This window comes from Lactuca sativa, chromosome 7 (genome assembly GCF_002870075.4).
Source record: "Lactuca sativa cultivar Salinas chromosome 7, Lsat_Salinas_v11, whole genome shotgun sequence".
Taxonomy (NCBI): Eukaryota; Viridiplantae; Streptophyta; class Magnoliopsida; order Asterales; family Asteraceae; genus Lactuca; species Lactuca sativa.
This window is the reverse complement of record NC_056629.2, coordinates 6,421,622-6,447,231: the sequence shown is the minus strand read 5'-3', so window position 1 is coordinate 6,447,231 and position 25,610 is coordinate 6,421,622. Positions and strand designations below refer to the sequence as shown.

At 32.6% G+C, this 25,610-nt stretch overlaps 3 protein-coding genes across 4 annotated transcripts; 1 reads left to right on the top strand and 2 right to left on the bottom strand.

Annotated features, from left to right (window-relative positions):
- Window positions 1–9,154: 9,154 nt before the first annotated feature.
- Window positions 9,155–10,219, bottom strand: LOC111912880 (uncharacterized). Its single transcript, XM_023908616.3, has 3 exons — window positions 9,966–10,219; window positions 9,459–9,605; window positions 9,155–9,364 (listed from the first exon to the last, which is right to left on the bottom strand). The coding sequence occupies exons 1-3, from the start codon at window positions 10,173–10,175 to the stop codon at window positions 9,221–9,223; spliced, it is 501 nt and encodes a 166-aa protein (XP_023764384.2). The 5' UTR covers window positions 10,176–10,219; the 3' UTR covers window positions 9,155–9,220.
- A 4,870-nt stretch (window positions 10,220–15,089) lies between these two features.
- LOC111912822 (umecyanin) lies at window positions 15,090–15,640 on the top strand. Its single transcript, XM_023908545.3, has one exon. It carries the CDS (start codon window positions 15,171–15,173, stop codon window positions 15,591–15,593), a length of 423 nt encoding a protein of 140 aa, XP_023764313.1. The 5' UTR covers window positions 15,090–15,170; the 3' UTR covers window positions 15,594–15,640.
- Window positions 15,641–17,876: 2,236 nt separating this feature from the next.
- On the bottom strand, window positions 17,877–21,371 carry LOC111912882 (digalactosyldiacylglycerol synthase 2, chloroplastic). Of its 2 annotated transcripts, XM_023908619.3 has the most exons (6): window positions 21,213–21,367; window positions 20,368–20,459; window positions 19,890–20,272; window positions 19,197–19,463; window positions 18,649–18,986; window positions 17,877–18,577 (listed from the first exon to the last, which is right to left on the bottom strand). In XM_023908619.3, the coding sequence occupies exons 3-6, from the start codon at window positions 20,169–20,171 to the stop codon at window positions 18,085–18,087; spliced, it is 1,380 nt and encodes a 459-aa protein (XP_023764387.1). In that variant the 5' UTR covers window positions 20,172–20,272; window positions 20,368–20,459; window positions 21,213–21,367; the 3' UTR covers window positions 17,877–18,084. The 2 variants fall into 2 exon arrangements, with proteins under 2 accessions (XP_023764387.1, XP_023764386.1); XM_023908618.2 differs by lacking the exon at window positions 20,368–20,459 and having other exon boundaries at window positions 21,213–21,371.
- Between the last annotated feature and the right edge of the window lie 4,239 nt (window positions 21,372–25,610).

The window sequence follows — 25,610 nt, the reverse complement described above, 5'->3', positions numbered from 1 at the left end:
TATCATGTAAATGGAGAAGCATGATTAGTACTAATAGCCATTTTGGTTTTGTCGCTATGGAAAGAAACATCACCAAGCATCATTAGTACTAACAGCCATATTTAATTTGATTTTATTGATAGTATCTTGACCTCTTGTGATCTTGTTGTAAATAAATAAAAAGAAAAAAAAATATTGAAAAAGGAAAAAAGTTGAAAAAAGGATCCCTCTATTATAATCACTAGAGATCGGAGATAGGAGATAGTTATTCTTCCGACCGAGTATATTTATTTACAACATTTGGTCCGCCTCTACGGCGCAAAGATTTTGATCCCCCGGTTAGGGAGTCATGAAAGCACCTACCTTATGTTTAAGGACTGAGCTTTTGACTTTTGTAAAACAATTTATGTAATTTTGTCTATGTATTATAGTTGGACTAAAAAACTACATGTTTGCTAATTATAACATCTTTAGTTCAAAGGTTTTGTATCTTACAAAGATTGTCCCTAATCCAAACTAGATTTGCACTCTCCATCCCTCACCCCAACCCCAACTGCCGTTATGTGGCTTCCATTTAACTCCTCCTCATATGCCTTGCACATGTGACATGAGGGCATTTTGGTATTTTCACACGCTCACACATCCATTGTTATAGATTCTCTCCCTCCTCTTTGTTTGTATAAGGCTATATAGAAAACCTTATTATAAAAGAACGTACGTGTAATATTCCTCACAGGCTTGCAACAGGCATGTTATAGAAGGTAGCACGACACAAGTAAGTCAATATTTCCTTATCCTTTAGCTTGAACTCTATAGCAACTACTGTCAAATTCCTTCCACTCCTCACCACAGACGCATCAATCATCACTTCTGCCTGTTCATTCATATACAAACAATTCGCATTTCAATATCATATCAACACTCAATACTCGATAATCACAACAGCTTTAATTGGATCAAACACATACTTGGTTCACAGCAGCAGCTAGATAAGAGACGCTCAATTCACCAAGAAAAAGCTCTTTATCTTTGTGTACAACAGTTCTAGCACAAGCTATGGCCACAATCTCTGCTATTGATCCAACTGCTCCTCCATGTAAAGTGTTATACCTATTCTGCACAGAGCCAAACACCCTTTACACAGATAAGTGATTGAAGAGATTCCAGAACTATAGAGCAACTAAAATTGGGATTTCAAAAGGGTTTTGGAAGTGAGTATCGTTCTTTTACGTTAAATTATATCGATCGTATCAACTATGATCTTGATCTATACTTTGACCAAATTCGAACGTGTAAAAGTAACCACAAATTACACAAACAAAATTCCAGGTTATCGACTAGAATAATAACGCAAACAGAAAATTTCACGGAATAAGTGAAATCACCGCTAGAGAAAGACAGAGAAATTACGCAAACGTATGGTTTGACGGTGAAGATGCAGGTTACACGGCCACGATGGATATGTTGAACTTTGAGCAGGCTGCGGATCAAATCGGAGTGGACTCCCTCACCTTCGTACTTCGCCGGAAGTACGAAGCTATCGCCGGCGCTTATGATGATTCCGTTGACCTTTGCGATGGTTTCCGAAGGCATCTCTCTAGATGCGACGCTTGCCGCCATTTCCCCAAATGGATTTTCCCTCTTGCTTGACAGATTTGCCGTTTGCGTCTACCACCAAATCCTTTACTTTTATTTGATGTGCAGTTCCAGTTTTTCATATTTTAGACCATCCGTCAATGTCATGGCCCCAAAATACGATAAAAGAAAAAAATCAGTCACACCAATATATAAGAAAAAATGTTTCATAACATAAAGTAAAACAAAAATACAAAAGTTGTGAAAGCAAATTTCATAATGTGAGTTTAAAAACTCGTCATAACATTCTTTTAGGAATTGCAGTAATTGTAAAGATAAATATTTAAAGGGATAATGACTTAGGAAGGTAATAACGTTTCTTTTTTTGTCCATTTTAGGTCCCTAACGTATTTTTTGTGTGTATTACACCATTAAGGTTATTATAACCGTTTACAAATAGTCCTTTTAACAGGAAGAAGCCGGTAAAAGGATTATTTATAAACGGTTATAACAATCTTAATATACACAAAAAATACGTTAGGGACCTAATATGGACAAACGGGAAACATTATTACCCTCCTAAGTCATTATCCTATAAAACTAAAAACCCCTATAATAAATTTTTACTTTTTAAATAAGAAACTTATAGGTCTTGGGGTTGGTAGTTTGGATGTTTTTAACCTTTCTTTATAAATGGAAGTGTCGGTTTCTTAATGACAATGGAGCTCTTCGGGTTAAAATTGTCAAATTTTGTCATGGGGAAGGTGGTGTTTTTCGGACGATTCGAGAATAGGAATTGGAAGGGGGTGTTTGGCAAAAGATTGTAGGATCCATTAATCACCTCCATGAGAATGGTTGTATTCCTTCTAATTACATGTATAGAGTGGTGGGCGATGAGACTCAAACGAGGTTCTAGAAGGATGTTTGGTGCTTAGATATTCCTCTTAAGGAGCGGTTCGGGAGGCTCTTTGCTTTGACCTTTAATCAAGATGCTCGAATAAGTGAATAATGGGATCCCGGGGGGGGGGGGGGGGGGGGGGTGTAATTTTCATTCGCGTCGGGGGATTAGAGGAGGAGCTGAATTGACCCAATTTGATTATCTTGTAGAAGGATGTTTGGTGCTTGAATATTCCTCTTAGGGAGCGGTTCGGGAGGCTCTTTGCTTTGGCCTTTAATCAAGATGCTCGAGTAAGTGAATAATGGGATCCAGAGGGATGTAATTTTCATTGGCCCAAGAGCCTCCCGAACCGCTCCCTAAGAGGAATATCCAAGCACCAAACATCCTTCTAGAACCTCGTTTGAGTCTTACTCCCACCACTCTATACATGTAATTAGAAGGAATACAATCATTCTCATGGAGGTGATTAATGGATCCTACAATCTTTTTCCAAACACCCCCTCTAATTCCTATTCTCGAATCTTCCGAAAAACCACCACCTTCCCCATGACAAAATTTGACAATTTTAACCCTAAGAGCTCTCTTGTCAATAAGAAACCGCCACTTCCATTTATAAAGAAGACCAAGGTTAAAAACATCCAAACTACCAACCTCAAGACCTACAAGTTTCTTATTTAAAAAGTAAAAATTTACTATAGGGGTTTATAGTTTTATGGGATAATGACTTAGGAGGGTAATAACGTTTCCCGTTTGTTCATATTAGGTCCCCCAACGTATTTTTTTGTGTATATTACACCATTAAGGTTGTTATAACCGTTTATAAATAATCCTTTTACCGGCTTCTTCCTGTTAAAAGGACTATTTGTAAACGGTTATAATAACCTTAATGGTGTAATACGCACAAAAAATACGTTAGGGACCTAAAATGAACAAACAGGAAACGTTATTACCCTCCTAAGTCATTATCCCATATTTAAAGGCTCAAGAGAATTGTCTTTATATCTGTTTATCTTCTCATGGTTTTTGTATGCCCCAAATCGCTTCACTTTTCTTTTCTTGGTATTCTGCAATCAATATTTTCTTTTCAAAAGCCACCAACATCTTATATACGGTAGGAAGTTTTTATCTATTGTATTTTAGGAGGTGTTTGACTTAGTTTTTCATAGTCCAAAAGTTCTTTTTGCAAAAGAAAAAAAGCAAAATATGTTTGGCAAAAGTTATTTTTTGAGTTTTATACAAGGAAAATGAACTTTTTGGAAAAGTCAGGAAATTCTGATTTTTTGTAACTTTTCCAAAAAAGACTTTTGGGCTGTGAAAAGCTAAGTCAAACACCCTCTTAAATTGAAAAGACAAACAATCATATTGGCAAAAATAATATTCAAAATTATATGTTGATAGTTGCAGATAATAAATCCAATGATTATTAATATAGTTATCAAGTTTCATCTTAAAACTAGATCAATCATCCGCGATCAGATCTGATTATAAGAAATGTAAAAGAAAGATTGTTCTGTTGTTGGACGAAATTAAAATACGAAATAGTAAAGTAAAACCAACCTCATAGTTGTTGATGACGACTCGTGTAAGACTTCACGAAGGCCAAAGAAACCAGACCTGTTGAAAATACCTAATACCCGATTACCCGACCCGACCCGTTTTGAATTCGGGTAGATTAGGTCGGGTAAATTGGGTTTCGGGTTTGAAATTCGGGTAATCGGGTAACCCGATATTTAAATAGGTCGTTTATTGGGTATGTTTAAAAAAATTCGGGTACACCCAAATACCCGATTTAGAAAAAAAAAAAAACTATAATAACTATTAAAGTTGTATCATTATTTTACATAATTAGTGTTCCTTATAGTTTAAACCAAATGTTATATGGCTTCGTTATTTGAATGGTATATAATAAATACAAAAGAAATTGTTAAAAATGAAATCAAGTTTTGAACAAAAATATTACAACAAATATAACGAAAATTAATAAGATGTTAGATTCTCTTTCATTTTCTTTGTGCACTAAGGATCTATTTCTTTTTTTCAACTATGTACATGTTTGTTTTGTTGTCATTTTTTTCTTTGTGAATTGAAATATAGGTATATAATTGGTCCCTGCGATTTAAATAACATGCTAAATTTGTTTATTTATAACTTTTATGTATTCATCTTTTGCATTAAATCATATAACATGTTTGGTTAATTGAAATTTGATCAAACATTGATCATGTACTCCATAAACAGTTTTTTTTTATCAAAATTTAAAATGGAATGCAAAAATCACATAACTTATTGTAATGAATTGTATTGTTATCGTATATGTACTTGTTAATTGTATGAAATATTTTGTTACCTAATTTTTTATTAAAGCAACTGAAATGTAAAAAAGAATTTTTAAAAAAATCAAAAGTGACACTTAAGTAATTTTCGGGTATACCCGAAAATACATGACCCGACCTAAAACCCGAATACCTGAAACCCGCGAACCCGAATTACAATATAGGTCGGGTATCGGGTATTATTATTTTAAGGAAATACCCTAACTACCTGACCCGTTCTACCCGAAACCCAAAAGTTTTACCCGAGCAACACCCCTAAAAGAAACTCCTATCCTTAAAGGTTTTTACGTCGCTCTAAGGTTGTAAGCTTCAAAGTAAAAGCCAAGATTTGATGCAGAATATCCCTCGTTCCAACAACTATAGAATAAGAGATAAACGCAAAGCGATTAATCGGATAACAAAAGGAACTGGATTTTGTGTGTGGAATACAGATCCATGAGAGCTATATTTATAGCTGCAGACACCCTAGAAGATAACAAAATAGTTGGATATGTGATGAGGATAACCCTATCACGGTTGGCCATGTGTCATGTCAAGTCTCTCTTCATCTACAGCTGCTTGCTTCACTTGATAAAATGGGTGACTAATGGTTTCAACAGTCTTACACAAGTCGACATCAACAACTATGAGGTGACTAACGGTTTCATGAATGGGATTATGCCCTCACTTGATAAAATAGGTGACTAATGGTTTCAGCAGCGCTTCGCTTCACACTTTTAAAGAGGCCTATACGTATAGAGCACTAAACCTTAGTCTAGTTTTATAATCCTAGTGACTATAATAATTATATGTAACATCCATAAATTTTACGTCAAATTTAAACTTTTTCAATCATAAATAAAACCGTAAAGCATCGTTTACAAAATGTTTTTAAATCATTTTCCATCAGAGTGTCCCAAAAATCATAACATAAGGATGAGGAGCGGTACGGTCACGCCTTCGCCTTTCCATGGACTCCTGAAGTACCTGAAACAATAAACTGAAAACTGTAAGCCCGAGGGCTTAGTAAGCTACCCTGAAAATACCAATACCACACTGACAATACCATATCAGTAATAATCAATCAATCATCATGCATACTGGGCCATCGGCCTGGCTGGACCGCCCTATCGGGCTTACAGTCTGTCTGAATCTATCCCGAGCCTTCGGCATGACTGGTCCGCCATCGTGGGCCTACAGTCTCCCCGGACCGCTCATAGGGTATGTTAGCCTTCAGCACAAAGCAGGACCGCCTCAACCCAACCAACAAGCAAATAACCATGTGCGCATAGCTATCATATACTAGCATATACAAACATCAAGCATATCTATCTCACTGATCATAATCATAGAATTCTCCTGTAACTAGAGTACCGACCTATCAGGTCTCTAACACACCAATCTCTATGGATCATAAAAGCATAACATATTGTCTACCTCGATTTTGAACTAACAAATCATAACCACATGCAACATACCATAACAATAACAACTAAAGGGTCGGCCTTGGTGTCGTAGACCCTATCGATATAGTGATGATAACTCACCTCGCAGATGTCGACACGAAAGGTAAACTCCAACTCTCGGATCACTTAACATAGGTTCCACCACCTATCATCACAGTACATCATACGCATAAGTCCTTAACCTTACGAGGTACTTCATAAACCACTAGTCAACCCTTGGTCAAAGTCAAAGTCCTCAATCAAGGTCAACAGTCCATGTTGACCTTAAATCGCCGAGTACCCTTGGCTACTCGCCGAGTACCCTTGGCTACTCGCCGAGTTTCCCCGAAGTACATTCCAACTCGCCGAGTCATCGGAGTGACTCGTCGAGTTCCTTTGATCCTCGATCAAACTTAAGGTCACACGTAGAGTTCCCTCCTTGCAACTCGACAGATACATACGCATACATAATTTAGGGAAAACTCATCCGACTCGCCGAGTTGTTCTTCAACTCGTCGAGTCTTATGGTGACCTTCATCGGGCTCGCCGAGTTGTTTATCCAACTCGTCGACTTCACGACCATCTTCATATGACTCGCTGAGTCATCTTGCGACTCGCCGAGTCCATTCAGTTCTTTTTACATACAGACTAGATTTGAGCCATGCAGTGGCCCCAAATCACAGATCCAAGCTTCTAGGGCATACTTATCACGTAAAGTTGCAAACTTTACGTGCATGCATGGCTATAAAGGCTCTAAATGTCTATTTTAAGTCGTTAATGAAGCTTCGAGTCTAAGAGGGACCTCAATCACAACCAATACAACAACTTTATGATTCTAGCATCCAGGGAGGGTCCAAATTTGAAGTTACAACCTCAGATCTAGCCCATTGCTCAACCTTTCAACTTAATACTTCACCAAAAACCCTAAAACTCAACAATGGAAGAGATTCACAATAAGAAAGGCGATTTGGTTACCTCCAGAAGACGATGACTGAGATAAGAGCTGATTTCCACACTCCACTTACTCCAATACCCTTCTCCTCTAAGCCTTCTCTCTCCAAAATCCTCTTTTCAAGCTTCAATCACACAATGGAACACACACACACACGTGTCTTCATCTGCCTCTTCTAGAAGCTGCCATGTGTCTCAATCTCGTGGTGCCACGTCACATTGTCTCGCAGAGAATGGAACAACATAACATGGACACGTGCCACCTCCAACAGCTGCCACACCATCAGACTAAGTAATTTTTGCACATCTTGGATGGCTATAACTTTTACATACGAGCTCTACAACTTTCCTTTAGATCACAACAGCAAATTCTTACTCCATTTTAAATTCATATTTTAATAGAGATTAGACTATTAAAGTTCATGCGAAAATCATAACTCTTTCATACGAACTTCATTCTTGACTGTCTTTATATCAACGAGTTCATATTTACGAGATCTTCAATTCTCGTTTAGATTGTTTTGGCTAACACTCAACAAATTTAAATTTCGATATATGTGTCGCACACTGCTATATTGAAACTTCGAAAAATCATAACTTCCTCATACGAAGTCAGATTTAGCCGTTCTTAATATATGTACGTTTTCGCTTTTACGAATACTACAACTTTCATTTTGTTTACTTACGATAATAAGCAACCTATCTTCGATTCACTTTTTATGACGCACATATATGTGTTGGGTTGATCGTGAAATTTCGAAGAAGCATAACTTTTTCATACGAAGTTGGATTTAAGCGCTCCTTATATCCACGAGATATTAATTACGATACATCTGTAGCTAAGATTATTTATTATATCTTAAACGTCTAGCCCGAAATTGCGGACGTTACACCACATGGCTGCCATTGTGGTAGCTGACTGAGCTTAATGGCTGACGTGGTTTTCCACCCTCTCACATTGACCCTTTATCTTCTCTATCGTTCTTCTTGTTCAACATCTATCTTTCTTAGTTGCATAATCAAACATCCTTGCCGCCATCAATAGATCTTCAATTTACTCACTTCTTCCCTTTTCTCCCCCTTATTCTTCCTTTCTCATTCAGAAGGATCTAAGATGCCATAAAGCAGGTTTCAGAAGGGTTCAAAAAGATGGTTTCAGTGACGTTTTTAGATTGAAAGCTCTTTTAATCCTAGATAAAACACTCATCCTTTGTATTTGACTTTTTTCCTTGTACTCATTTGATGGTGATTCGAAGCTTAAACGATAACCACTTAATATATTAAAAACTCAAAACAAAATACATTTCTAAACCTCCAAAGCCAACAAAAACTTTATGTGGAAATGTCATATTCTATAACTGTGCTTCTTAATCTTTGGTTTAATTATTTATAAATAGAAGTTAAGCTATAGCTTATTGGTTCTTTAGTTAACAAGAGGAGTTAAGGGTCATTGTTAGGGGAGAAAGGTCTCTATGAAAATTTTCTTGGTGCTAGAATGCATTAAAATGTTGATATATATTCTTCATCGTGTGAGTGAACCTTCAACACAATATGACCCTTGACAATTATCCCCAACTTAAATTAAATTTAGTCCCAAATGTTTGCTAATTATAACACCTTTTAGTTCAAATATTTTGTTTCTTGCAAAGTTTGTCCCTTTGATGGCTTCTTGGTTAACGAGAAGAGTTAAGGGTCATTACTATGGGAAAAACGTCATTATTATGATTTTCTTGGTACTAGAATGCATTAAAACATTGATAGATCTTCCTCATCGTGTAGGTGGACATTCAACAGGTAAAACCACAATATGAACCCTGAAGATCGTTCCTAATCCAAACTAAAATTTGGTCACGGATGTTTGGTAATCATAACACCTTTAGTTCAAAGGTTTTGTTACTTGTATTATATTATAAATTGAGTTACTAGTAGTTCCTGATATATATTAAATTTGATTTTTATGTTTCAATAACTTAAAACACAATAACATGATGAAATAAAGCACATAATTGAGATATATATTACAATTAATCTGTAATATTTGTATAATATATTAATATTCCTCATAGGTTTGCAACAGGCATGTTATAGAAGGTAGCACGACACAAGTAAGTCAATATTTCCTTATCCTTTAGCTTGAACTCTATAGCAACTACTGTCAAATTCCTTCCACTCCTCACCACAGACGCATCAATCATCACTTCTGCCTGTTCATTCATATACAAACAATTCGCATTTCAATATCATATCAACACTCAATACTCGATAATCACAACAGCTTTAATTGGATCAAACACATACTTGGTTCACAGCAGCAGCTAGATAAGAGACGCTCAATTCACCAAGAAAAAGCTCTTTATCTTTGTGTACAACAGTTCTAGCACAAGCTATGGCCACAATCTCTGCTATTGATCCAACTGCTCCTCCATGTAAAGTGTTGTAAGCGTTCTGAAGTAACAATGAACATGACATTACAGCATCATAAACCCAAATTTCAACACGAGTTTGGAAGTTAATATCACTTTATTAGGTTAAATTCGACTATTCATATGAACTGAATTGATGATAGAGATTCCACCATTTATAGAGGAACTAAATCGAGATTTCGACTGAATTTTCGAACTTATTCCAACGATCGTGTGACCTCGATCTATAGTTTGACCAAATTCGAATTTACCAAAATAACCACAAATTACAGAAATAAATAGAAACATTGAGGGAGGGAAATAAATCATTATCAAAGAACTGTAATCACAGATAGAGGGAGAGAGAGATATATATAGAGATAGAGGGAGAGAGATAAATTACGCAAACGTATGGTTTGACGGTGAGGATGCAGGTTAGCCGGCCACGATGGATGTGTTGAACTTTAAGCAGGCTTCGGATCAAATCGGGGTGGACTCGCTCGCCTTCATACTTCTCTGGAACTACGGAGCCACCGCCGACGCTCATGAAGAATCCAGTGACCTTTGCGACGGTTTCCGGAGGCATCTCTTTCGATACGACGGTTGCCGCCATTTCCCCCCAAATGATTTGTTGCTCTTTCTTGATCAGATTTGTATCAAACAACCTACGGTGATAATCAGCTCTAATTTTGTTTAATGTGCAATTTCAGTCCTTTAAATTTTAAAGCTATGCTGTGATTGTCCTTATATAAAATATGCTTAACATAATTGGATGTTTGTAATGACAATCAAGTGATCAACAACGTTTTCTTACTTTCAATATACTCCAAAAATGTATCAATATCTATAAAATCTAACCATTTTTTTCAAGACACTATATAATCATTTATAAAGTAGCTGCTCACATGGCAATTTTAGTATTCGGTAGGTTTGTTTTTTTTTTATCCACCTAAATTTTCAATATTTAGTAGAAATTGTATACCTAAAAAACTTAAGACTGGCATAAAAAAAATTAAAAGACTATAGCTGGACAAACATTATTTAATTCAAGAACATATATTTATAACGTATAGTTATTCTAACTAATAATAACGCATCATTAATCTATTCGATAGTAATTTTAACAAACGTATCACAATATTATAATTATCTATTTTTTAATAGGCTCATATTAATTATCACCGTACAACAAATAAGAAGATAAACGGGTAACAAGTTGCGCCACTAAGGAGCTGTTTGTTTACCTCTTAATTGTAAAAATTAAGAGGCAATGTCTTAAAAATTTAGATTAAGATTGTTTGTTTGCCTCTTAATATTTACCTTTTAAAACTCTAAATACCTCTTAATTTTTCAGATATTAAACATCATTTGAATTTAAACAAAAAAGACGCGTTCCCAATAAACCCTAACATCGACCCTTCACCAAAACACGCCTCCTCTTCTCCTCCCCCTCTGTGCGATTCTTCTTCCCTTCACAACCTGATTCGCCCGCGAAGCTGCTCCCCGACTACACCTCGACGCAACCTCCGACTACATCTCTCTAAGACACAACCTCCGACTACACCTCGACGCAACCTTCGCCTGCAGCATCTTCGCCTCCAGCTCTGATGATTGCAGGTCCGCTTATCGTTCTTCCTTTATGAACAATTTCTTTGATTTTAGTCAGAGCTCTAACTTCCGATAATCGATTGATTGATTATGCAAGTTTCTTATTGATTGATATAGGGTGATAATCTATTGGTTAAAATTACAGATTTTGATAATCGACTATCACAAAGACACAAACTTGTTTCTCTTTGGCAGGTACATGAAAACCGATTCTTAGAAATATATAGTTTTCTTCTACAAATCTCAAATTGTTTATATTACATAGAAGATGATAAAATTTGATAAAACCTGTAATTACTAGTATCAAGGTTCAAGAAAATATGATTATTGTTTGAAATCTTAAGATAGAAGATGATAAAACAACTAATTGTTTGGGGAATCTGAAATAGACCACAAAGATACATATGTTTGGTGAATGAAATTGTATATTTGATCTGTGAACTTTAAAAAATCAAGTTTGAAAAATATGTTGTTCTTTAAAGGATGCTTATACAGTAGGATACTGTTGGTGAAGAAGGGTTCAAGACAATCACCAGTAGCTAACAACATATCATTGATTTGGAACACAAAGAATGAATGGGGTTGTATACATGTAATGTGATCCATATAAGCATAGAGTTCAAGTTGTTTTCATAGCTATTGTAAGATTGTTTTTGTAAGGATTAAATACATGAACTAGCAATGTACTTTTATTGATTTATTTATTATAACATCATACTTTCATCTCTTTATATTAGAGCATTGTTTGATTTGATTTTTGTCAAGTATTTATGTTTGATTTGATTTTTATTTAATTTGGATTTTGTATTGTGTTTATATTTTTTTATAATTATGTAAGAAGTTGGTTTGGTTATTTTATAAATATAAACTTTGAATTCAACAAAAAAAAATACACTGAAGGGTAAAATGGTCATTTTATAATTCATCATAGAAATTCAGAGGTTCCAACCAAACAACATGTTAAAAATTCAGATCTTAAAGTTTCAGACCCTCTTAGAAATTCAGACCTCTTAAAAATCCAGATCTTAAAAATTCAAATCCTGCGAAACAACCCCTAAACCTTTTTGTATGGTAAAACCAATTTTTTTGAAGATTACATCCATAGATCTAGGAGATATAACATTGTTATACATGATCTATTGTACTATACTAAGAAACTCTACTGCATCCATAGATATAAGAAATATAACATTGATATGCATAATCCGTTGTACTTTACTAAATAAATGAAATAAATAGGAGATGATGTCTTATAAATAGTAAAATGAGAGAATCCTTTGAAATAATTTTGTGGTTGACGGTTTTATAACTCAACTAATGAATTAAAAGTGATTAGTCGGAGTGCATTTTTAATTTTAAATTGGTTGTTGTATGTTTTTTTTAAAGATTCAATATATATGCTTATAAAAAATGTTTTTTTAACGGTTTAACTAGTCTGATTGAACTGGTTTTTAGATAAATCCATTTCGTCACATTATGATGTTGAAAAATTGATTGTGTTTGGTATTTATAAAATTGAATTCAGGGGGAAAAGGAAAGGAAAACACTCTTAAGTGGTCCACTTTTAAGGGTCATCGAGCAAACACACTTTATATAAGGTTATTTCAAAGGATTCTCAGGTATACTCACAACATCATCACATCAAATTTGTTGTCACGTCATCATTACATTCACACAATACCATTATAAAATATTCACCACTCTATATCACCATATTTATTTATTTATTAATTATTTAAAAAAAACATTTTTTAATTGATATAAAGACAAGAAATAGATATAAAAAATAATAGAAAGAAAGACACATAACAGGGCAAACGAGTGTTCCTTTATGTGGTGTAAACCACATTTCACCACAGTGTGCGGTGCCACGTCAAGACAGAGGTGGTGTGCATCTTGTCACCTCATCGCAACCCATGCGGCGTTGCAAAATATATTGAATGGCCTAAACAATAAAGTGTGAGGCATAAATGACAATTTCTGTGTGTACCATGTATATGTGTCAAACACAAATTTACACGATACGCACGGATAAACACATTTTAACCGTGTTATACAAAAACACAGATAATCATTACATTATGCGGATTTAATTCATGTATATATGTTGTGTCGTGTGTTTATACATGTTTATATGTGTCGCTTGTTCATATTTAAACAAGTAAACTCATGTTTAAAACGCGTAAGACACGAAACACAAATTTAAAATTCATGTCCACACAATTAGACACAAAACATGAATTTCCAAAACTCATAAACGAAAAACTTGTGTTGTGTATCAAATTGTGGCCACACCCATTGGCTTGAATATATATATATATATATATATATATATATATATATATATATATATATATATATATATATATATATATATATATATATATATATATATATATATAGGGTTGAGTTCATGTGAGACGACCTAATTTTGTGAGACCGTGAGATGCATTTTTTTTATTTTTTTTAGTTAATTCAAGTTCCGAAAATAATATTTAAAAAAATAATATTTGGATTTTACCATTTATTTTGCATTTCAAAATTATTTTTTAGAATATGTACAGTGTAATATTCTATTAGAAAATTTCACATACTTTTCAAAAAAAATGGAATTTTTTTTATTTTTTTTAGTTAATTCAAGTTCCGAAAATAATATTTAAAAAAAGAATTTTTAGATTTTTCCATTTATTATGCATTTTAAAATTATTTTTTAGAATATGTTAGTGTAATATTCTATTAGAATATTTCACGTATTTTTTAAAAAAAAAAGGATTTTTTTTATTTATACAATATTTAAAAAAAAATAGGATTTTTTTTAGTTAATTGAAGTTCCGAAAATAATATTTAAAAAAAGAATTTTTGGATTTTTCTATTTATTTTGCATTTTAAAATTATTTTTAGATTTGGTCTCACGGTCTTACAAAATTAGAATGGTCTCAAATGAACCTGAACCTATATATATATATATATATATATATATATATATATATATATATATATATATATATATACTAATAAAAAATACCTCTTTTGTCATGTGTCATCATATTAGACATTTTAATTAATGTTGCCACTTGTCAATTTATTAGTTTTCCATTTTAAATTTATTAGACCTCCTCATTAATGTGATTTTATTTTAAATTTTAAATTTTAAATTATTATTTTCATTAATTCACAAATAAAAAATATCTAATATATATTAAAAATTAATTTTATATATTTATTTGAATCAATGATTACAATTTCACATAACTAATAAAAATATCTCTTAAATTAATATTTTATTTAAAATAACTTATTAATAATTTTGAGTTTTTACTATAAAAGTTTGATTAATTTTATAACCGTCGTTCTCACGGGTTATAAACTAATATATATATATATATATATATATATATATATATATATATATATATATATATATATATATATATATATATATATATATATATATATATATATATATATATATATAGATGGATGGTAATTTAGTGATTATCTTGATAAGAGTATCTAATAATATCTTTACACATGTAATCGTATTTTAAATATATATAAAGATGGATGGTAATTTAGTGATTATCTTGATAAGAGTATCGTATAATATCTTTACACATGTAATCGTATTTTAAATATATATAGAGATGGATGGTAATTTAGTGATTATCTTGGTAAGAGTATTGTATAATATCTTTACACATGTAATCGTATTTTAAATATATATAGAAATGGATGGTAATTTAGTGATTATCTTGGTAAGAGTATCGTATAATATCTTTACACATGTAATCGTATTTTAAAAATAGTAAGTATTTTTTTCATCTCGAAAATCAAACATTAATAACACCAGCATTAAATTTTGCAATAAATACCTACAACTTTTACATTCCTATAAATATACCCAAAACTTACTTTCCCATGCCATCAGACAAGCTTTAATCTACAAAATAGTCCAACATTTTGGGGCAACCTGAGAATACGAACACAAAAACGATCAAAAATGGCTAAACTAAAGTCAATCTTGCTTCTGCTAATGGCGATGGTGGTTGCATCAATGGAGTTCTATCAATCGGCGGCAAGAGAGCATGTCGTCGGCGATTCCTTCGGGTGGATCGTGCCACCAAATGATGACTTCTACATTATTTGGTCACTGCACAATGTCTTCAAATTCAATGACGCGCTTATCTTTAATTTCGCCAACGGATCTCATACTGTTGCAGAAGTGACGAAGGAGGCGTATCGGAACTGCGACGCCGGAAACCCCATCTCGCTCCATACCACCAGCCCCGCTAGATTCACCATTAACAGCCTTGGCAACCATTTTTACATCTGCACAATAGGCCCACATTGCAATTCCCATCAGAAATTAGCGATTAGGGTTACCCCCACTGCTAACAACTCGTCTGCATTGTTGCCGCATTGATTTTATATGTGTTATTGAATTAATACGAGGAAGTTCTACTTCGATAATTATACATTTTCATATCGTTGTTACTAGGCGTTGATGATGGATACAATAAAAATATGGATAAAATATGATTCTGTAATGGTGGTGAAGTTAAAAAGAAGATGGCTCCTATATCATTTTTAATAATTATAATTAATTAAATTAAATGAAAAATACAGTGGTTAAATTAGTCATTTTAATCTCAATATAATCAAAACCAGAATAAAGCTCTGTTTTTTGCAAAACCAGACACAGCCAAAGAAAATTTATCATTTTATTTCAATAAATTTCTAAAATCTGACCCTAGCTACACTCCTAGATTTTATGAGGTTTTCCATTTCAAATAGTAAATTGAAATAAATTTATCCTCTCTTTTTTTCACTTCTAAAACCACCGAATATGTCTCACGACCTTCAATAATACAACACACATAAATATATATATTTGAATTTTGAAGCAGTCTTTTCTTTCATAGAGGAGAAAAACTCCCAAAAAAAAAAAATCGAAATCTTGTTATCTTACCATTAATCATGCCAGAAGGAACGCTTGAAGTTCTTGTCGTAAGCGCCAAAGGCCTGGAGAACGCGGATGTCCTATGTAAGCCCTTTCAAATAACAGATTAATTTAAATTTGCATGTTAATTTATAGGGATCGTTTAATTATAAAAGAAGAGTATATATAAGTTGATTAATTTGTTGCAGGCAACATGGACCCATATGTTATTATAACGTACAGGAGTCAGGAAAAGAAAAGCAATGTTGCATCAGGCACGTATTTTTTTTTATAGGTTTTTGTGATATACCAGAACGAATGTTTAAAATATATATAAAAAACATACGTATATGTTAATAATATGTAGGTAAAGGATCTAACCCTGAATGGAACGAGACATTTTTGTTTGATGTTTCGAGTAAAGAGACAGCGGATTTAAAGATCAAAATAATGGATAGCGATACCGGTAATGCAGATGATCTTGTTGGCCATGCTAGGTAAGTTGCATATATTCTTTCATTTATTTACATATAATAATAATAATAATGATAATAATAATAATAAGTATAAAATTTAAAGTTTGGGTTTTCTGCACTCCTAGGGGTTTGAGGGCGAGTGCAAGGCCCTGTTCTATTTTTTTGGCGAATTTTTGTCCTATTAACATAAGTCAGTTCAATGAATGTTAAAGGCATGTTATGTCTTGTGTTACAAATTGGACATGAAAAACCGGATTGAATGTGTGATGTTGTGAACTTGTTTAGTATCTCGTTGGATGCATTGTTTCATGATGGAGACATCCCAGCAAAATCATATAATGTAATGAAGGACGATGCATACTGTGGAGAGATTAGAGTTGGCCTTAACTTTACAGCCCAGGTTCATGTTGTTCATTACTTGCAGATATTGTAGCATTCACATGAGCAATAATGAACGATTTTTTTTTAAATGTTTCAGAGAAGTCGAGATTTTGATCCAACAGATGGGAATATGGGTGGTTGGAAGCAATCAAGCCATGATTGAGCATGCATAAAATTGTGATTGTGGTTGTGATCTTCCATCAGAAATGTAATTTGTTTCATTAATTCAATGTTAAAAACCATATGTAAGTATATATAGGTACAATACAAAAACCATCATGTAAGACATTTTGCTCTTGAATTTTATGTAACTTGTATATTATTATGTTAAAGACAAGTCTATACAGCCTATTGACTTTAGCAAAGTGTTGTTGTCTTGAAAGTTGGAAAGGAAAGAGGAGTTCAAATGCACCTTATATTGATCCTCTAAACTCTAAGACTAGAGGGTGTGGGGTGCGGTTTCAGCTGATGTGGCATTGAAACACCGCCCCCTCCCTGCGGTTTCAAAATGCGGTTTTGAGACTGCGGTAAGAATTGGGAGCGCTCCCTTTCTCTCTCTCTCTTCCTTTATCTCTCTGTCTCTCTCTTCTTTCTCTCCCTCTTCCACTCCTTGGGTGTTGTAACAAACTGTAGTAAAAGGAGGGAGTGTGGCACCACTCCCTCCGGTCTAAGGCGTGCATCGGATCAAGACTAAAACCAATGACACACAAATTGCAATTTATCTTCTCACCCAACTAAAATGATAAAAAAAAAAAGGTATTCATGTATAACGTATTTTGCTCAAATAAGAAATTGCCGCACTTTGCTACACCTTTTTTGAGTGGGATAAAAAATAACAGTTTTTTCATTTCCAATTTTGTAAGTCCAATGCCAAACCTAGTACAAGACAAGATAGTCATGCTCTGTCATGTCATGTTAAAGTCTATTAACGGGCCTTAATTTTCAAATTACATCCTAAATTGCTAATCACATTACAATCAAAAGGTCAAAAAGATAAATACAAGTTATCACACAAAGAATTGTAAATTACAAGATCACTAATAAATAACAATTCAACGAAAACGAATAAAGAGATGCAAGTCAAGAACAAACGAGCAAGACATACATAAACAACTTCATTATGCACCTTTCCAAAGGGTAAATCCGTCTTTTTTACTCGGAGTGGTCAACCCGAGCTCTTTACGTTGTTCTTCATTCGGGACGGGGCTCACGAACCCGGTCCCTACAAAATGCATAAAAGCAGATGCGTCTTCAAGATTCCTATTAAAACTCAATGATGATGTCATAAAACTGGTTTTGGAATCTGATTTTTTGGGTTTCTTTTCGGGCGCCTTGTTTAGCTCTGCACAATTCAGAAACCTTGTGGTGGCAGCATCCCATGAGAGCTCATGCATTTGTGAATCGGTCAGTGGGGCAGGTTGTTCGGTCAGCGCCTGGCGTGTCACTTTGACGAAACTGTCCCCGTCCTTGAAGGTTCGGCAATTGGGAAACTGCTTGAAGAATTCGTTCGAGACGTGATCTGCGCAAATGACGATTTTGCCCATGGCCAATGCTTCTGCTGTTGTTGTGCAGACCACGTCGGTTGTGCTTGGGTTCATGAACACTTTGTAGCTGTCATACCAATCAGATTCAATAATTTAAAGAATTGTAAACAAAGAGGGTAAAATGGTCATTTTACTTACTCGTGAAACAAAGGGTCTGCATGATCACGTCCGGGATTAACCCTAATGGTTAAATTCAATTTCTCAGCAGCTTCTTGAATCTGAACAGAGTCTTCACCAGTGCCAAATAAATCAACTTCAAGTCCATCAAGTTCCTTTTGATGATCACCAAGAAGCTCAAGCAGCTCCTTGTAGCCTTTACTCCACACCATTTTCCCAATAAAATATGCACCTTTTGAAAACGCCTTCTGTTCTTCTCTCTTTTTCATCCCAATTTCAAGAAACTTAGGGTTAACACCATGAACATTGCAGATAATTGATCTTGGGAGATCCTGTGTAGCACCAGATAACCGTATCACCTGTCACAAAGATTTGTGATGTGTCATCAAGAAACAGTCATTGTATATACATAAAGCTTTGTTTCTTTTCTTCCAACAAACAATTTTCAATGTGAGAGGAGTTGGGAGGAAAAAAGAAGGGAAAATACATTAAGTAAAAAAGAAAGAGGCCCAAAGGCAATCAATCTATGCAAGAACATGAGAAACTATGTTTTTTCCAGTAATAATTACCTTGTGACAATATATATCGACCACCCATCTATTCATGTACTTGAGAAGAAATGCATAGGCACGTCCATTTTTCTCTCTTTTCACATACTCCAAATAATTCGTATGAACAATTCCTATAACAAGGCGGAATTTAATCTTCCATCTTTTACCATGGTGATACCATGTTAAATGCTCGGGTTCCTCAAGAACAGCAATATCTGATTCTGAATCCGGAATGCTCTCTGTTATGTCCCCAAGAGCAAGAATGCTTCTTTTACTTCTAGAAAACTTCAAAAATCACAAAAGTATTTACTCAAATTAGTTCAAAAATTAGAGTAAAAAGTGAACATGGTACCCTGAAGTTTGCAATTTTCCTTGGTTGGGTCAAAAAAGGAATCTTTTTAATAAATACTTCTTCTTGACAGGTTTCATTCTGGTTTTGGTTTTGGTCCTTGGGGTTAACACCGTTAATTATGATCCATCAAGTATGTATAAAATGACTATTTTACCCTTCCCGTCATTTTACAAGGATTTAACAGACTTAAACTGAAGATGTTGTTAAAGTCAGGTACCAAAACCAGAATAAAACATGCTAATAAGGACCATTTTTGAAAGGAAAAAAAAATACATTTTTGGACTAAAACCAATAAGAACTGCAAACCACAGGGGCTATTTTTGAATTATCATGGAAAAAAAACTCTTTGCAGAATTTACCTTCCCTGGATAAAAACGTATATCAAAAGTACACAAAAGGTCAGTCCTTTTTTCAATCCATTCACGGACATATTTCTCTTGTTCTTTGGGTGTATCAAAAGTTATCTTGTCAGGGTATAGATATTCTTGATCATTCTTAGATAGCCATGGAATGACCAAAGTAACCTTTCTGTGTCCATCTTTTGCAAGATATGCAGCACGGAATAGAGGATTAACAGACGTTCCAGTCATCCATGGAAGACTTGCTGTGGTAAATATCGCGATATGCTCTTTTTTATCCATGTATATTCATTGACTTTATATACTATCAATAGGTTTTAGGTTCTAGATGTTGTATATAGGATTGTAGAACAAGTCCAAGACTGATAAATTGCTTATTTGAACTGCATCACAGAGTAACAATCAAACAAAAGCATTTATAACTTTTTGTAGCATATTCAAAAGTCCACATACAGACACAAATTTCAAAAATACTTACAGATAAGCTGGAATCATGAACAATTGTTCCACTTTACAGACATCAAATTTCAAAAGTAGGGAGAAAGTTATCCTTCTTGTATGCAACTAAAACTAATGATGTGATCAAAAAACTTGTACAAATCAGTCGACATGAATTGGAAATAAAGTATAAAGAACCAGCTTTTTTCGTCAGAAATAACTCCTTTTGAATTAACATTTGATGGCATCAATAAATCTGATTAAAAACAGCAGTGTAAATAATAGCACTTAAAAAGAAGCCTCGTTTCTGTAACTTTTCATGTCTACACAACAATTAATCTCAAAAACTTCTAATAAGAGACTAATGATAAACACACGTGGATTTTCTAATTTCTAGATTCCAAAATAACAAAGTATTCTGGTTTTCTCCTTTTACGGAACTGAAGCTAAAGTTTCATAGGAGCAAATTCAAGATTTATGAATCATATGGAAAACCCTAAAAACCCTTCGTTTTTGCATCATATAAACATTCCAAAACACAGACTCAATTTGAAGTTTACTTATGCTTAAGCCGGAATCATGAACAATAGTCCTGATTTAAGAGCATAGAATTCCAAAATTAAAATAGGAGAAAATTTATCAGTCTGCAAACTATCAAATATTCGAACAAATGACTCCATATGCAAATAAAAAGAACGTTTTTATGCATCAGAAAAACTCGTTCTTGCCTTTGTTTTCATGATGAACTAACATATGAGGGCACGAATAAGCAATCAACCATATAAACAAAATGGAATAAAGAACAGCAGAGTAAATGAAATCAAATCGGAAAAGAAGATCCAATCATGAAAGAAACGGTCTGTTACAAGTGAGATAAAAACGTACCTCTTACGGGAAACAAGGCATGGTTGGTAAACAAGAAAACTGTACGCAGCTTGATGAAGAAGACGAAGGAAGAAACGGGAACAATCAACGCTTAATGAGATGTTAAAGCAAAAGATGCGAATATTCAAAATAGAATTTCCTTCCTTTTATTGAAAAAAAATTGGTTAAATCAAGAATCCATAATTCCACATTATTGAGTTATATAATATAATATTATAATAACAAAAAATCGAAAAAAAAATGGTTAAATCAAGAATCCACAATTCCACATTATTGAGTTATATAATACAATATTATAATAACAAAAAATCAAAAACTTGACAATGATGCATCACAAGATATTTTTTTTTAAATACATTCCTTAATATAAAAAATTAAAAGTATAATATCATACTAAATAAACAAAAAGATAGTATATAAATAAATACAATTATATTGCTATTTTATATATTTAAGTATTTATCTATTTATTTGCTAAATTTAAATCAAAAGAAATCGTGTTAGTATTTGAGTTTTTATAGCTTATAAAGGGTGTTTGGGATTGCTTTTGAAATGGTCTTTTGACTTTTTGGAAAAGCTAAAAGTAAAAAAAGATGTTTGGTAACTTAAGAAATCATTTTTAGATCAATTTTTTGTGACTTTTGGCAAGAACAAAAATGAGCCGTTTCAAAAGTCATAAATTAGTGACTTTTTGTGACTTTTAGTATTTTAGCTTTTAACTTTTCAAAAGATAAACCAAACACATTTTAAAACCATCTTTTGTAAAAAGCCAAAAGTCAAAAAGATCTTTTGTATAAAATGACTTTTTAGCCTAAAAAGCAACCCCAAACACCCCCATAATATGTTTGTGATTGAATGACACGGAGAGGTCAATTCAAGTAAAAAAGAAAAAATGTTCACGACCTCGTTCATGGTTAATTTTGTTAAAGATTATAGGGAATATAATGTATTAAGGTAATTAACTTTTCAGTATATCCATAGGGTAACTAAGTAACAAACTTGTTTTTTTTAACTTAGATGGTCTTTACTGTTTATTTTTGTTGCACGTTTGGTAACTGTCTTGCCTAAAAAGACTATTGTGCCCTTATTAATTTATTTTTTAATTAATTTTCTTATTTATGTATTTATTTTTTACATATTTAAAAAAATTAATAGACCACAAATATTTGTATCTTCTCGGATGATCCCTACTGTTTAATTTTAATTAATTAATTTTTTTAACTCGAATGATCCATACTGTTTATTTTTGTTACGCGTTCGGTCTGTCTTACCTAAAAATACTATTTTTCCTTTTTTTTATTAATTTTTTTAATTAATTTTCTTATTTATGTATTTATTTTTTATAAAAAAATTAATATACCCCACATATATGTTTCTCCTCACCGTAAACCTAAAACCACATTTGAGAATTTTAATTTAGGTCTTACCGGTCACCATCTCATCCTCCCCATCTTCTATTTTTTTCTATCTTTAGTAACATCGACGTCTTCACCATCCTTCTTATTTTGGTACTTCAATTCTGGCGAACCAACACCATAACCTACTGTCTCTTCATCTTTAGTGGGTTGTGGTTTTGATTCGACGGAGTTGAAGGACTGAAAAAAAAAAGTGATGATGAAGACGTCGATATCACTAAAGATGGAAAATAAATAGAAGTTGAGAATGATGAAAGATGGGATGATGAGGAGATACAGATATGTAGGGGTTTACTAATTTTTCTTAAATATATAAAGCATAAGTACATAAACAAGAAAATTAATTAAAAAAATAATAATAAGGGCACAATAGTCATTTTAGGTAAGACAAAGACCAAGTTCGTAACAAAATTAAACAGTAGGGACCATCCGAGTTAAAAAATTATATTAATTAAAAAATAAATAGTAGGGATCAACCGAGGAGATACAAATATGTGTGGTCTATTAATTTTTTTAAATATGTAAAAAATAAATACATAAATAAGAAAATTAATTAAAAAATAAATTAATAAGGACACAATAGTCTTTTTAGGTAAGACATGGACCAAACGCGCAACAAAAATAAACAGTAGGGACCATCCAAGTAAAAAAAATAAGTTAGGGACCAAAAACACAAATTCCCCGAAACCACAAGGACCATTCGTTTAATTTAATATTTACTTTTCATTTTGTTCATATTTGGGTAACTATTTCTTTTGTACACATCTATGTAACGAACTTGTTGAAAGCATTCACATCCAGGATTTAACCTGCTATAGCAGGTCATAATGATCATATGTGAACACTTCCAATAAGTTTGTTACCTACATGTGCACAAAAAAAGATAGTTACCCAGATGTAAACATACCGAAAAGTTAATTACCTTAATAACTCATATTCCCAAGATTATATCCGACTTTAAACGAGCCAAAGCGTTAAACAACTAAATTTAAGAGGTCTTTTTTTCAAAATCATCGTCTATTAAAATGTTGTATACACAATAACAATTACAATGAATCTTAATCCAATTTTCTACCTTAATAAATAAAGATCTTTTTGTCAAATGTCATATTCTTATTTATTTTGTCACATGTAATTTTATTGTTATTTTAAATTAATTTTTATTTCACATGTCATTTTATGGTTTATTTTATTTTATTAAATTTCACATATTATTTAAATCTAATAATAAATGCATATCAATTTCATTAATGAATTTTCCTTCTGATTTCAAATTTACTAAATTAAAGTTTCATTAATTTCTTTTATTTATTTATCTAATTTATTTGTTTAAATTGAAAAGAGAAAAAAGAAAACACTTTAGTTTTTATAATTCAATATTTTTCTTACTTTTCTTATAAATTTAAACTTTTCAAATATTTTGAATTTTATATTTAAACTTTCTTTTAAATAAACATTTGTAATACATAGGTCTCACACCTAATGTAAAATATAATAGGATAACTGAGATTTTTCTTGAAGAAATTTATTATGGAAATTCGCTTTGGCAAGTTTGCAACTTTTAGCTTGTTTTTAGAGGCCTATATAATACGATGATTAATGAATGTATGCTTTTAGCTTGTTTTTAGAGGACCTGTATAATACGATTATTAATGGATTTAATATACATGTTTTATTGTATGAACATGGACTTTTTTAAAGTAAAAGATTAGGTGTTTTTACAAACAAAAAACTAATATACTCTAATAAACGAAGATTTTTTTTATCATTTGTCACACTCTTATTCAATTTGTCAAATGTCATTTTGTGGTTATTTTGAATTAATTTTTATGTCACATGTCATTTTATGTTTTCTCTATTTTATTAAATTTCACATAGTATCTAAATGCAATAATAAATTCATATTAATTTCCTTAATGAACTTTCCTTTTAATTTCAAAATTACTAAATTAAAGCTTCATTAATTTCCTTTATTTATTTATCTAAATTATTTGTTTAAATATAGAGAAAAAAAATACTTTAATTTTTATAATTCAATATTTTTCTCATTTTTCTTATAAATTCAAAATTCTCAAATGTTTAGAATTTATATTTAGTGTTTTCTTTTAACTAAATTCATGTAATACATGGGTCTCATACCTAGTTTGTTTTATCCAATATACATCTTATTAGAAGATATTATCGTGTATCATTTTCTTGCTTATCACACTACTAGAAAAAAGGCCTTTTACGACGCCCATTGCGCGTCGTAAAACGCTCAGACGACGCGCAAATGCGTGTCAAGAAGGCCCTGTCATAAAGAGAGACGACGCGCATTTACGACGCGCGGTTACGACACGCAATGCGTATCAAGGAAGGCCCTGTCATAAAGGAAGACGACACGCATTCGCGTGTCGTAACTTTACGACGCGCGTGTTAATGACACGCAATGCGTATCAAGAAAGCCCCTGTCAAGAAAGGCCATGTCATAAATGAAGATGACATACATTTTTGCGTATCGTAAATTTAAATGTTTAAAAAAAAAATTTATATATTTATTAATTTTTAAATTAAATTTTCATTTAATTTCTTATAACAGAAATAAAATACCATATACAAAAAATACAATCCATTGCATAATATAAAATAAATTGCACAAATTATAATGTCATATAAAAAATCATTCAAATGTTAAACAAAAATAATACATTGCTAACATGTGTTATACATTCCTATAAAACTAACAAATAATCATACAACTCTGTTTCTTACTGGAAAGGAAAGCCAAACATGATTACAAGTCTCCCTTAATCTTGAACTTCGCCACCACCGACGTAAGAAAAAAACTGCGTATAAATATCAAAAAACAAGATATGAGCCAATCATTCTATGACTCAAGGAAAAATATCATTAGAGAAATGTGAAAAAAATATGAAACAAATGAATGAAAGTGCATTGCTATTTCTTTAATACTTACTGCATAGAGTAAGACTTGGACATCATC

Excerpts from the sequence above, each read along its gene's own strand:
- LOC111912880 (XM_023908616.3), bottom strand. The coding sequence starts at position 10,175 with ATGGCGGCAACCGTCGTATCGAAAGAGATGCCTCCGGAAACCGTCGCA. Across the intron at positions 9,606-9,965 it reads CCGTCAAACCATACGTTTGC|AACGCTTACAACACTTTACA; the intron begins GTAATTTATCTC and ends TTGTTACTTCAG. Across the intron at positions 9,365-9,458 it reads TAGCTGCTGCTGTGAACCAA|GCAGAAGTGATGATTGATGC; the intron begins GTATGTGTTTGA and ends ATGAATGAACAG.
- LOC111912822 (XM_023908545.3), top strand. The coding sequence starts at position 15,171 with ATGGCTAAACTAAAGTCAATCTTGCTTCTGCTAATGGCGATGGTGGTT.
- LOC111912882 (XM_023908618.2), bottom strand. The coding sequence starts at position 20,171 with ATGGATAAAAAAGAGCATATCGCGATATTTACCACAGCAAGTCTTCCA. Across the intron at positions 18,987-19,196 it reads TCGATATATATTGTCACAAG|GTGATACGGTTATCTGGTGC; the intron begins GTAATTATTACT and ends TCTTTGTGACAG. Across the intron at positions 18,578-18,648 it reads GCAGACCCTTTGTTTCACGA|CTACAAAGTGTTCATGAACC; the intron begins GTAAGTAAAATG and ends TTGGTATGACAG.